This window comes from Falco cherrug, chromosome 8 (assembly GCF_023634085.1).
Source record: "Falco cherrug isolate bFalChe1 chromosome 8, bFalChe1.pri, whole genome shotgun sequence".
In the NCBI taxonomy this organism is placed as follows: Eukaryota; Metazoa; Chordata; class Aves; order Falconiformes; family Falconidae; genus Falco; species Falco cherrug.
In genome coordinates this window covers 16,252,108-16,265,562 of record NC_073704.1, presented here as the reverse complement: position 1 = coordinate 16,265,562, position 13,455 = coordinate 16,252,108, and the positions used below count along the sequence as shown (strand labels likewise).

Here is a 13,455-nt window from a genome sequence, read left to right as displayed (position 1 = left end):
TTTCCTCCATTATAAGGATGCAGCCAGGTATGGAAACACAGAAGGAATCCAACTAGGAACTGGCTGAAGTTTAAATTTATAGTAGGGGCAAAAAAAAAGTTTTACAGATTATTTTTAACACTGAAGAAATCCCTGCATGGCATCAAAACCAGTCATACTAGAACAGCTAAGAAAGACAGCATAGAGGCAGCAGTGAAGGCTGGGAGGCAAGAATGAATCATGGGAAACAACTTAATCCATGATGGCTGCTGAAAAAGGTCATCTTTTAGGGACCATGTAGCTGACAAACTCCCTCAGCTCACAGAACACCAGTTTGGAAATCACTTTTCTAGCAGAATCCACAGGAATAAATGCAACAAGTCATCATAACACCGTTTGAATTACCCTTATGAAATTATACATGCTGGCAAACAGAATCACCCAAACTTTTAAGAGTAATTCACATACTCCTTTAAGATCACTATTTCTTGCATGTATGTATTCAGAGAATGTGTGTCTATGGTCTGAGCCACAGACTACTCTGCAAGCAGCTGCAGCCCTTGACAGATACTGAACGACACTTGTAGTTCTTTACAAGTCTAAACAGTTTTCTAAAAGAAAAGAGAGGCCAGGGAGAAGGCTGGCTTCTTCAGTCTGCAACACAGCCTGACTAATTGTAAAGCTTTACGGACCATGAAAACTGAGTCACTTCATTGTCAGCTGTAACTTTATAACTGATGTACTCAATTTCTGTTCAGCTTCCCTTAACCACAGCAGAGTGCAATTTTCTCTCTTATCTTGGTCACAATTGCTCAGTTTTCTCTCTCTCTTTAGTAAAATTAAAGGATTGACTTAATATAAAGTTCTGACCACCTCTATAGCTCCTCTCTATGAAGTCCTGTTTAAAAGTTCCATTAATTGCATTGGTGACCTCAAGTACTTCATGAAATTGTACAGGAAGGCAGTAAAGGAAAAACAAAAAAAAAAAGCCTCCAAACATCTGCTGTAATTAGAGAGAGTAAAGTACCCTCCATCACTCTGCAGTCTGTGGGTCAAGCTTAGCTCATGTGGTCCTTGGTTGGTTGGTTGATTTTGCTTCCCTTTGGTGGGCTTTGGATGTTTTGTTTGATTTTTTGACAAAAAAGAAAACCTGCCAGTTAGATATGACAATACAGTGGCACTAGAAGGACTTGCTACCATATAGTAGATCTTAAATCTTTTCTACAGTCCTTAGTTTTCTAATAGTCGCCAGTAAATGGCACCAGAAATAATTGAAACTGTTTTGTTCTAGCCCTCCTCCAGAGATGATATCAGGAGTAAACCCGATCGGATGGCAAACAATGCAACGAACATGGAACAGTATTAGATCCTTAGTTCACTCCTAAATTATTATTTTGGCACCTTACAGGAAAACTTCTGTCAGGCACAGAAGTTTTGATAAACTTGAGGTTAAGTTTCTCTTTTGGATGTATGAAGGCAATGCCTATTTTTATTACAACTTCCAATGGTAAATATGTAATTGTAGTATTTAGGCATTTGCATTTTTCCAATTCTATATAATTAGCAAGACAAAAGGCATTGTTTTGCCTATCCAGATATTTTGACTTCATTCTGTTGTGGAGGTGGAGCAGAAACTGGGATTTACACATGGGAAGGCAGTATTCTTCTCCGAGTTTTTGACCAATAGCTCTGAGAAACTGCTGTTTTGTGGCAGGCTTCAACGTGTACCAGCTAAATTGGAGAATGAAGTTTTTCAAAGAAACATTTATAATAATTGGTCATTCTGCAGGACAGACAAGGGTCCCTGCACAAGTAGCTGACGGGAGTTCAACGTTGGAGGAAAGTAATGTATTTATGTAGTGGATTATATGCAATCACTTTCTAGGCAGTGATATGAACTGAACATTTATAAGTTAAACAGTCACAGAAAGCATCTTTTAGGAAATCTTAGAAATGTTTGATGTAGCATAAGTAGTCTCAGAAGTCTAAGCTAAACAAAAATACAGAGTACAGAAATTTGAGACTTCGTTTAATTGCAGTTTAGGAGTCAGCTTTATAAAATGTTATGTTTAATTTCCTTTGCAGTGTTCTCCAATAAAGTACTTAATTTTAATTGGAAGCAGATGTGAGGATTGGATGTACATTTAAGGGTCTACAAATGAGGAATTTCAATATTATATTATATTATTTAGGGACCATGAGACCTGTAAAGAAACACTGGTGCTGTTCTTAGTGATATCATAGGCAAATTATGGCTTATGCACCACTCCTTCTAGTAGAGCTTTCTATAAGCACAGCAACTCACCTATCCACAGTAAATTTGAAGATTAACATTTACTCTAATCAATCAAAAGCAATGATATATGCCAGAAATTCAGCAAAAAAATTGTATGAACAAAAAACCTGCATCTTGTAGTACATAATAATAATGGAAATAACTTTCTAAAAGCAAAATATCATTATTCTAATAGGACTAGATAAAAGAGTTCTCTAAATTGCTAATGCTAAGTAGCTAACATATCTATAGTTATTGAAAATCCTAACATTTATCATATTATAAATTTAATTAGATACATATTTTTAGGTTACAATGTTATAATTATAAATTGTTTACCTTGACTTCTTAGGCGCAGAAACAGACTTTGCTTTCAAAATCAAAAGAAGCTGTTCACAATTTATAATGGAACAATTCTTACTGTAATTATAGCACTAATGGGATACATATCAATCAACAGGTAAATCACTATATAATTTCTTCAATTTTCTGTTCAGAGCATTTCTGAAATCATATTTGACAAATAACAGCTTTAATTTTACTTAAATTCCCTTTAGAAATAGCTGTCATTTGGATTACTTTTAAGAGGTTAAGATTTTCCTTCAAATAAAATTTTTCACATTAGGAAAAAGTAAAACTAGGCAATATTACAAGTAAAAACTACTTGAACTGTATATCCATTTGTTCCTAATGTAGTTACTAGCAGTGACAATTTCTGTCCCAGCATTTCTTATCACAGTTATCGACCTGTAATTCTAGCTTTTCTCCTCTCTTTGATTGTTCGGTACTTGCAAATTTATAAACCTTTATATCACAGAATGTTAAGTTTTGGTAATTATAATATCTTCAATTGACCATTACTGGACTTCCATAGTTTTGGCAAATTGAGCATACAAAAAAGGACAATAAACAATCACAAACACCAAATACATATAAAATAAAATGTGAACAAAGGAACTTAGAAAAACAAAGGAAAGACCTCTGGTTTATACGGTATTGGAAACTGTTCTATAGCTCTTTCACTAGTATCCACAAATCTGCTGAAGGAATGACTGGGTGAGGTTCCCTAACTAAAGTTACCCATTCTGGTCCCTTTTAGACCTAACAGGCTGCTAATCTGGGTTCTATCTGATGCCTTTCTGATAGTTCAGCAGGTGTGGAGGAAGCCATTTCTGTACTTCCCTTGAGATCAAGCCGGTGACTAGGGCCCCTTTCTCCCTCCACAAAATGTGCACACGTGCAATGATAGGCGTTTGTCACTGCAGCATTGCAGGATCATCAAACTGGGTCTATGAGTCAGTCCATCCTTTTTAGTGTCTAAAACAGTTTAGACCCTCCTTTCTGCAGAAACTGGGGTCTATTAGGTTTGATATGGAGAAAAAGAAAGGGAAGAAGGTAAGGAAAGAAGCTTATGCTTTTCTTCAAATCCCTGGTGTCATCCAAGTTAGCACAAATTAGTTTTAGGACAATGATGGCAGTAACACATATTCTCTTTTTAAACACCAGTAACAATTTCTTAAAGTAGCCTATTCTAACCACATGTGAACTCCAATCCCCCAAACTCTTGAGACCTTGGATTTTAACTTTCTCTATTCAGAGATTTTCTGGCCTCTTACAGACAATTCTAGCAAATATGTGCATCTATGAAAAGCACGTTATTTTCTCACTAATGAATTCAAAGCTCAGAAATGGAACTCAGCCCCTAATACTAGGTTCAACAGTAGTGGGGAACACAAGAAGCTACTTGCAAAAAAAGATGCCTACTTGCAAAATAAGATAAGGGGGGGGGGGGGGGGGGGGGGCGCTGACTGTTCTGTCAGTGACACTGAGTGAAGTGGCAGACAGCCACTTCAGTATACTGTAAACAGACAGCACACAATTCCACAAAAAGAACACAGAGCCAAGTCAAATCTATCTGCAGATTAAGGAGAATACCAAACACTGTAAGGCCAGTAAGCATACAGAGCTCTGCTTTAACTCTGATTCTCTGGGCTCTGAATCAAAATGGTTTAACGAATCTGCTTCTCTTTCAGAGCTCAATACTATGCTCTATCAGCACCTGAAGATAAACTTTCCTAGGCAGCAAATTTTCTGGTCCTATTGACACCAGAGTGCATTTAAACTGAAGGCTTAGTTACTCGTTAAAAGAAGATTTCATCTGATAGATAATGAAAGGCTAAGGGAGAAAAAGTGCAATCAGTGGCATTAAATGGTCTGAGAAGGAGCACCCTGGCCAGGTTGTGACAAGATGTCTTCTGAAGTAGGTGTACAATGCTCCCCTTCAGTCAGGCAGCTGGTACTCCAGCACTGGCTTGAATGGCTACAATGGCTTTTACTTTTCTGCATAACAAAGAATTTTAAAAGTCAGACTATTACACAAGTTATTTAGCTGTCACTTGTTATTTGGTTTTGCTTTCTCCCTGAAGTACAAAACATTAGAAGCTCACAGTCTGCATACTGAAAATGTCTTAATTCAAAGACATATGACTTATTTCAAATTATTATCAAATGACTTAATTCAAAGATCCAGCCAAGACAATGTGCACGACTCATTTTCACAAGTCCTGTTTTAGTGATCTTCTGTTTTATACACTCAGGCATCGATAAACTCAGCACCAATGCTAATAATCAAGTTATTAACTCCAAATTAATCTCTGCCAAATAATCTCCTTGTTTGCAGCACTGCTGCAATTGCAATGTAAAGAAAATAGAGTTGGATTTTTACTTGCCATGCAGAAGCTAGAGCTTGGCTGTAGGGCCATATGGACCCAATGAAAGTTACGTATGGTTTTCATTTTATTCAAAATGTCCAAGCCTTTATTACAGCACCTAGGGAGAGCATTAGGTTAGCAAAGTCTATGCAAGCCTATAGAGTAGAAAACCCACAGAAAAGCCCTTTCATTCAAGCTCCCACAATACCCAGCTTTTCTTATTGGGCATTCAAATAAGGATTTTCATTTATCCTTAAGCGTATTCAACTCAACTATCTTATAGAACAGTCTGCATTTACAAACATAAAAAACCCAACGAACCACAACAAAAGCACCCCAAGATATATGACGTTAAATGTATATGGAAATCTGCAGCCAAATCCATAATTAAATGTCTATTATGTGAAAAGCTGAAATGCTAACAGAAAATAAAAGCTCATTTTAAGTAAGGACCTGCTGTGCAGCTTTTAAACACTATCCAGATAGTTACCTAAATGAAATTCAATGTTCCTTCAGAAATAATGATCTGCTTGCAAGAAGATAATCAGTACTCTCAACTGGCAAAATACAGTAAAACTGTGTTGAAATCACATGTACACACTGGTGAAAACTCTGCAGGCCTGTGGACTCTATCAGCAAGAACAGATTCAGTTTCCAAATTCACGTCACGTCTTGACTTCAGCGTAGATATATGACCACATACTACTTTAAAAACTCAGTAATTTGGCTTCATACATACTCAGTTTCATTAACAGTTCCCCTCCCTAAGATGAAACAATTCTTTTGACTGATGATTTATAAATGAATTCTTCCCAAATCAGATTATCCGTGGCAGTCCCACTTATCTGCCCCTCTCCCCTAACACATACAAACATACTTCTACTTTGATACCTGTGTACCAGAAAGATGAATTTTTTCCTTAATGAGTAATGTTTTTACTACAAACCGAGAACAGGCATCTGCTCTGAAAAACTCAACTCTCTAAAACTTACCCATACAATATTCATAATATTGACTAGTGAGTGATTTCCAATTGACCAGCAAATAATTAAAATTAAATCAAGAAGCCTCAAAAATAGTCAGCTGAGCATGTATCTAATAATATAACCTGCTTCTTTTAAATGCAAGTATTTTAGCACTATCTTGTCCTGCAGTCACAACAGTCATGAGATTGGCACCAACCTGTGAAAGACGCAGTTTTCAAACACTTAAGCTCCATTTGATTTTGATACGCCACAAACTCCAACTATTGTTTTAACTGCTCCTAGAGAAGCATGAACCTTATTTCCTGGAGCTGTTGTACTGAGTGTCACTAATGGTTAGTTATTTATGCTGGTTTGTTTAATGGAACCATTCCAGAGGCAGCTGAAAGGAAATGTTTCAACCCAAGAACCCGAAGTAACAGAGCACTTAAAGAACAAACAAAACCAGCAGCTTAGACCCTACACAAATGGAAGTCTGCATAAACTGATGAAGGTCTCTAGTAGCAGAAACTCAGAGGCAAGATGTGTGGCATCAGGAAACAGTAAAAATGTTTGTTTTGCTATGTACACTTTGGAGTTTCTAGGAGCAAAATGGTTCCCAAAGTGCATAATCTTAAACGGAGAGATGATGGGATTCAGAGCAAATATTCAAAAGCATATCACAGAGAAGTTTTGATAAATCCCTGGCCACAACTGAAAAGTGACTTTCCAGTGAAGCAAACCAACTTTCCCTTGAAAGAAAGCAGATGGTGGAAACTCCCTTTCCCACAGCCAGCTTGAATCTCTACCCATGCATAGGGAAAACAGGCAGTGCTGTAGCCAATGCATCTAATCCTCTTAGCACTGTAAGTAACCCATTCTCCTTCAACAGCTGAGGCACTATATAGCATTTGTGGAATACCTCTAGAAACCCAGTATTTCAAATCTTTCTAGAAAGAATAATAGCACCATTTCCTTGCTTCCAAAGCAAAAAATGTAACATGCATTTATTTGTAACATTCTGACATCAGATTTCAGAGCAAAAACAGACAAATACTTAAAAGAAGGCACTGAAGTTTAAGGGGTTTAAAACACATTGGTTTGATAGAGTTTCTCTCTGACAGGTTGCAGATGTTTATTTTGCACCAAAAGTCTACATTGAAAATAGCATTTGAGAGGAGTGAATAAGACACAGCAGGTGCATAGTGCCCCCCCCCCTTCAAATAGTCCTTCAATCAGTTTTTAGAATGAATGAGCACCAAAATAATTGGGGGGGGGGGGGGGGGGGGGCAGATATAGCATCCTCCTAATAGCTAAGCACCTTTTAATACAGACTTCTTTACCTGCACTCTCAAAAGGCAATGTATTGATACCTCCTACGGAACTGCAATAATACACTTACTTATATGTACTGACAGGAATGATGAAACAACTCCAGCAACACTGATTTTCAAGATAACATTTACAAAATCATATCAGAGCTATGGAAGTGTTAACCTGAAAGGACTTACCTGCATTTCAATGTGGATAACAACTCTCACTCTCACTAGTTATATATCTTTTAAATTAGGTGATTGAACCGTATACATTATGAGAGCAAATACTATTCACAGCTGAGAGACTACTCTCCCAATTTGCTAATTAGTCATTTTAACAGACAAATGAAAACGATCTTTCCCAGGGAACAGAACAAAAGCCAAGGAGAGAAGCTACTCACATTCCTTTGAGCCGTTGCCACATTTTCTCTGTGTGTCCTCCTATTTGATACTTTATAGAGGTGCTTTCCAGTTCCCGAGTTGTTTCCGTCGCTCGAGCCCCCATCGTTATTGTCCTACAGTGATACAGTTATAGTCAGGCTCACCAGCAAGCACAAGCATTCTTTAGTCCACTACAAATGTCAGAAGATCCACGCGTGTTAGACAATAGCTGCTGACATATCAAAACACATCAGAATTACAACTGCTGAGGGACGATATTGCCTGAATCGCTATTCCCTTTGATAGACAAATCCACTCTTCCCCCCACCCCCCCAAGCACAGAGCAAGTATACACAGCTCCTCTGACCTCACGAGTCTAATCCATACGGGTGAGCCAGCTACTATACTACTGACTGCTCAAGCTCCTTTCTCATGCACTTTTTCTGCTGTAGGAATATGCACAGAAGCACAAAAGATTCCTTAAAATGGACTATAATTCATTGCCATGCAGCATAAATGTGAATGGCTTTAACAATCCAGAAGGAAAGAAAGGCTGGTTTCTGCCCTGCAGGTTGGAGAAACAGGCTGCAATAGGGAAGCAGATGGTAGAAGCCAGTATCAGCCACATCACCCTACAAAAAGAGTGCATGTTCAAATGTCAGAGCCTTCCTCTTTACTTGATCCTCAATTGTTTCTTAATGAATAAATATCTACCAGCCTGTCAATGAAAATATGACTGTACAAATGCAAAGTCAGTAGTGAAGACATGTATAAATCCCTGCAGAAAAGAAATCAGAGAGCTCTACAGGTTGTTATTGAAGGAATATGCTGTAATGATGACTATTCACCTTCTCCTAGCAACTCCACACAGTAGGCAACTGTCAATTTAACTGGTGGAAATGCAGCAGCTGCAAGACAGTCCGCTCAGCGAATCCTGTGGGACAGCAGTATGTGTGTGTCAGAATCTGATGCTGAACTGCATGTGTCTGACAGCAAAAATCAATTAAGTGCATGCAAACAGTAAAAAGGGTTGACGACTAAACGGTACACCAGCCATGCAGCAGATTGCCAGCTCTGCTTTTCAAGTGCAAACCTAAGAACCTAGTTGTACAGCCAAAATTGGGGTTTGGAGAAGGCAAAGGAGAGGATTTCCTCACTGCTTGCTCAGCCACAGACTTCGGTTTGCAGAGCAGCTCCTGTACTCTGTAAATAGCACCTGTCTTGTTTGGTGAGTCAGTAACAATCTTCATTTATGAAACAGCAGCCAAATAATCAAATATACCAAGACTTATCTCGGTGATCATGTTTGTTTCCATCAGAGTAAGAGCTCTGCAAGAAGCCAGGCAAGAAGGGTGTGCCAAGCAGGAGTAAATATGTCTGAGCTTTGCCAACTACTTGTGTCACTGCCAGCCAGGAAAAGGGGCTTTGGGTCCACCATGCCATAGTGAGGATGAGTGTTCACAAATGCTGACTGGAAGGAGCCCTAAGGGTAGGAGATGCTTACCTCAGTACGGCTGTAACTAGACAGCTTTATCAGTGTCAAATTTTACAAAGATGTGAGATGAGAGGATCCCATCTATTGCAATTGGCAGAAGTTGATAGTATCATTACGTACTCAGGATTGTACAGAAAAATAAAGAAGAGGCCCACTGCTTTGAAATAATCCTAACACTTCAGAATCTCCTAATCAATTTCCTTTCTCTAGGATACTTTTAGGCACATCATAGATTTAAATATACCCTATGAGAGTTATAAACCAGTTCGAGATGTGTCTTATACACACTGATTTCAGGTGGATAATGAAGTAGCACAATTAATTTACTTCTATGTATGTTAACACATAAACAATTTTAGATTGGTATTAATTCACAGACTTTCACAGAATTATTCCCGACTCGGACATAGAAGAGTCAATCCCATAAAATTCTCTAGCAATATCTGAAAAACAATCACTGGGAGCAAAATCTCTTACAGTTTTCAAACAGTATCATAGGACAACAGTGAAGAAATACAAATAGCTGTTTTTCAAAAACTGCAAAACATTTATTAGGTTAAATGTGACAGTAGTGCCCTTGAAAATTCACTGAGGAACCACTTAAAAACTTGCAAACTTTCCACTCCTGTTATGCATGGAGTCCAACTAAAATTTGTAAGAAAAAGTATAAATATCCTTCCATGGAATAACTAATGAGAACATCTCACACTAATCTGGGCTCTTCCCTGCTTTTTAACTGCCAGACATCTGAAGCAACACAAAGAAATTAAGTATTTATAGAAACTACACAAACCTCCAGGGACAGAGGGAAATGTTAAGGGCCTGTTTTTTCTCACAAAGTATTCCTGGCTCTTGTTGTCCAATTCTACAATGAAAAAATAGTGGTGTTTGTAAGCTGTTCTCTCTCCACGTAGTGAAAATACATTGCTTTGATTTATTGGAGTAAAGTATTATGAGCAGGAAGAGAGGAAGGAACAAACTGCCCAAACAATATCACTGCAAATAGAGATACACCTGCTGTCTCCACTAGAGAAGGAAAACTCCATGAAGCAGCTACTTTAGGAAGTCAAACATATTGGAGAGATACCATCTGAAATGATAAGTTGTCTTAAATAGTTTTTCTCTTTCCACCTCCTGTTCTTGTTCTGGTTTCCTGTTCTTGCTCTATCTAACCCAGTGTTTGTGCTGCAGTCCCAGCAAGCTGTTCTTACAGTTCATCTTCTTCCCATAAAAATATAACCTTTTTTGCTCTTTGCCCACAGCTTTTTCTTTTTCTTAATTTTAGCTTAAAATTTCCATATTGAAGTGAACAGTAAAGGAAAGCTTCTATTAGTCAATATGGATATATTTTAAAATAGAAATAATGAACTTCTTTACTCCTAATTATGGCAAAATAAAACTATCCCAGTGCCACTTAATCTCAGATCAGAAGCTGCACTTAATGAGAATGTATCCTTTGCTCCTTTTCTTTCATCAAAAACACTTCAGTAGTAATATCAATGCAAAGAAATAATTTTAAAATACACCCAATAACAAAAAAACAGGTTGGTTTTGCAATATTGAGTACTGAGACACCTTTACAGTTATGCTAAAATCACAGTTACAATGAAAACAATTTACTTTAAAATGGGGAAAAACCTACAGCTAGACCAGTTAGAGATTAGCTATAGAAATGGGAAAGGGATTGTACAGGTTTTGATGAGGAGAATTAGACCTCTGTTTTTAAATACATCCTCTGCTCCTGAAGGGAAATTAAATATGCTGCTTTGTTTGACATTATCTTCAAAACATCTAACTTATGACAAATGGAGAATAAGGAAGTGTGAAGAGGCCTGCAGGGTGACTTGTCAGACTAATACTCATCCCTCCAAACCTGACACAAAACACAAACCTCCCTGTAGTGGAACTGCAGGAGAGCCATGAACCAATTAAGAAATTTGAAAACATAAGGAAAGCCAAAGCAAAACCAACAAACCCTCAAAAAGAAAAAAATATTCTAAGTAGTGGCAGCAGGTATTAGATCTGTATGCTGACTATCCTGACCCTGATCTAGCAAGCAATAATACACACTTAATTTCAAGCAGGTAAAGCATGGCATTGATTTGCTGAGTAAGACAGAGTTCAACACTACTGCAAATAATGGAGTTAAATCACCGAAGAACTACCTGCAAGTGGACTTGAGTGTTTCATGGTACTTCATGAACAGAACCTAAGGTATGACTGTGAACAGAACTTAAGGTATGACAGAGATCGCATGTCACATTCTGCTCATGCCAGAAAAGGAATGGTTTGGAAGACAGTATTCTCCACATCTCCTTCTGCTGCCCTCTCCATTGTCTATTACATTCACATGTGTGAAGTGATGTGCAATCCCCTTCATAAGCACGGTTTCCAGCTTGCTTGCAATGCCTAAATGTGTGGATTTTAAATCAATAAGCGCAGCAGAGGAAAAAGGAATATTTGGTCTTGTTAAAGTTCATGGACTTCATTACATACATACATCTCCAGCAATCCGGCAATGGCAAAATACTGATGTCATGGTAATCTTGGATTTTCAGATTCTCCATAGAATATATTAATAAAATTAGTAGAGTTACATAATTAAGGAATAGCAACTTTAAAGAGCTACACATACAGCCTACACATTGCATTGGCATTGATTCAATTAAGTAGGTAGAAGAGTTTGGATTGATATATTAACAGTGATTAGATGACCTAAACAAGGAAACTCAACAAGGAACAATTTCCCCCTAATTTATTTTATTTTAGTATTTTCTGCTACATCTGATTTACTGTATTTGAGGCTTTTCAAATAATCACTAAATTATGTTTATTCATTTACATGTCCTGCAAGTACCAAGCTTTAAGTATAGCATGGAGAAAAAATATCTTCTATCTGTTTCCTGTGAGTTTGGCATATCGTATTGGTAATGAACAGGGAGTCAGATTTATTGAAGCTTTTAGGCAATTAAAAATGAAAACAAATACCTGTGAAAGCTTGCAAGCAAACTAGCTGATAAACCTCAGGGCACAACTAGACACGTATTTGTAACCTACTTACGACATACTAAAGACCTTGTCATATTTGATTGCTCAATACTGCCTCTTACTAGAGGTCACCAGCTCCAAAAGTCTTTTGTGACTTGTGTGTTTATACACAGACCAGTTCAGTGCCAAGTAAAGTTGGGCTGATTAAAGCAGATGTCTTAAATCTGCACTAATGCTGTCTAGGACTTCACTGCAGTCAACAGAATTTAGATGTCCACATGCCTTAGGCAAGTGTCCAGGTACCTTAGGCAGGCACATCTATTTTTAAGTTTACTTTGAATATGATCTTTCACTGAATTTACTTTAAGGAATCATTCATTTACTTCAGTGAAGCAAATAATCTGAAAAATTCTGGGAGATGGAGAGATGGCAAAAAATGAATTGCAGAGATGTGGAATGCATGAGAAGCGTGTTACAGATAACCTGAACAAAAAGAACTGCAGAGGAAAACTTGCTACTACATCATCAGTAGCAAGACAGAAGAAGATAAAAGATGACTGGTTTTTGAGCTGCAGGACTTGGAAAGAGGCCTTGGAAGCAGAGAGTTTGAATGGTGTTGTTAACGCAGACAGACAGCTATCAAGAAGAAATCAAATGCCCAGTGGAAAGTCTGTTGCATGTCAGTGGATGAAATGAAGGAGGAAGTTGTTCAAGGTAAGGTGATAAATGGATTATCTTGACCTGCTTTGTAAGACAGATGCTCAGTTAGCAGTTGCATGCTACATCTTTCTCCAGGTATGTGAAAACTGGTTAGCAGAAAGTCGCTGGTAATTTAAGCTGAAAGAGAGCTGTTTCATACACAGGAAACAAACTGGATGTTGAGTGAAGAAAAATGAAGAGTACAGAATAGGTCTGAGGTTTTCTTTAGCCTTGCTTCTCATTAAAAGGGACTCTGTTTCAACTTTTCAGTACTAAATTGTAGTACTTCAGAAAGAGAGAGGCTGTGGTTACCTTATTTAAAACATGACTATAGAGAACCACTAAAAACCAGATTAAAGTTTCTGAAAACAGGAACTTCAGCAATTGCATGTAGCTCATACAGTGTCACAGGGCTATCAGCACAACCAAGCACAAGTTACAGGTAGTTAAGGTTTGGTGGCTTTTAACTTCTTTATTTAGGATGAATTGAAAACTGGTTTTGAAGAGCACCAGCTGAAGTTGAGGAGACACATTCATGAAACTAACTTTTAGGAACTTGTTAGCAGTTTGGCTACAAAACTTAATATGCTGATTTTTGCAAAGAAAGGAAACCATTCTAGAACAGGCAGTAGCGTTGAAATAAGATGGA

At 37.7% G+C, this 13,455-nt stretch overlaps 1 protein-coding gene across 7 annotated transcripts in view; it reads right to left on the bottom strand.

Annotated features, from left to right (window-relative positions):
- PDE1A (phosphodiesterase 1A) overlaps positions 1 to 13,455 on the bottom strand; it is a 259,717-nt gene that overhangs the window by 182,976 nt on the left and 63,286 nt on the right. For 6 of the 7 annotated variants that reach the window (XR_008733659.1, XM_055719272.1, XM_055719268.1 and 3 more), the window contains exon 3: positions 7,645 to 7,758. Coding sequence is in view for 5 of the 7 variants with exons in the window: in XM_055719272.1 (XP_055575247.1) it covers positions 7,645 to 7,748 (104 nt within the window). In the remaining 2 variants the exon portion in view is untranslated. Of the gene's footprint in view, positions 1 to 7,644; positions 7,760 to 13,455 lie in introns of those variants that run through there. The other variant, XM_055719271.1, reaches the window with a different exon arrangement.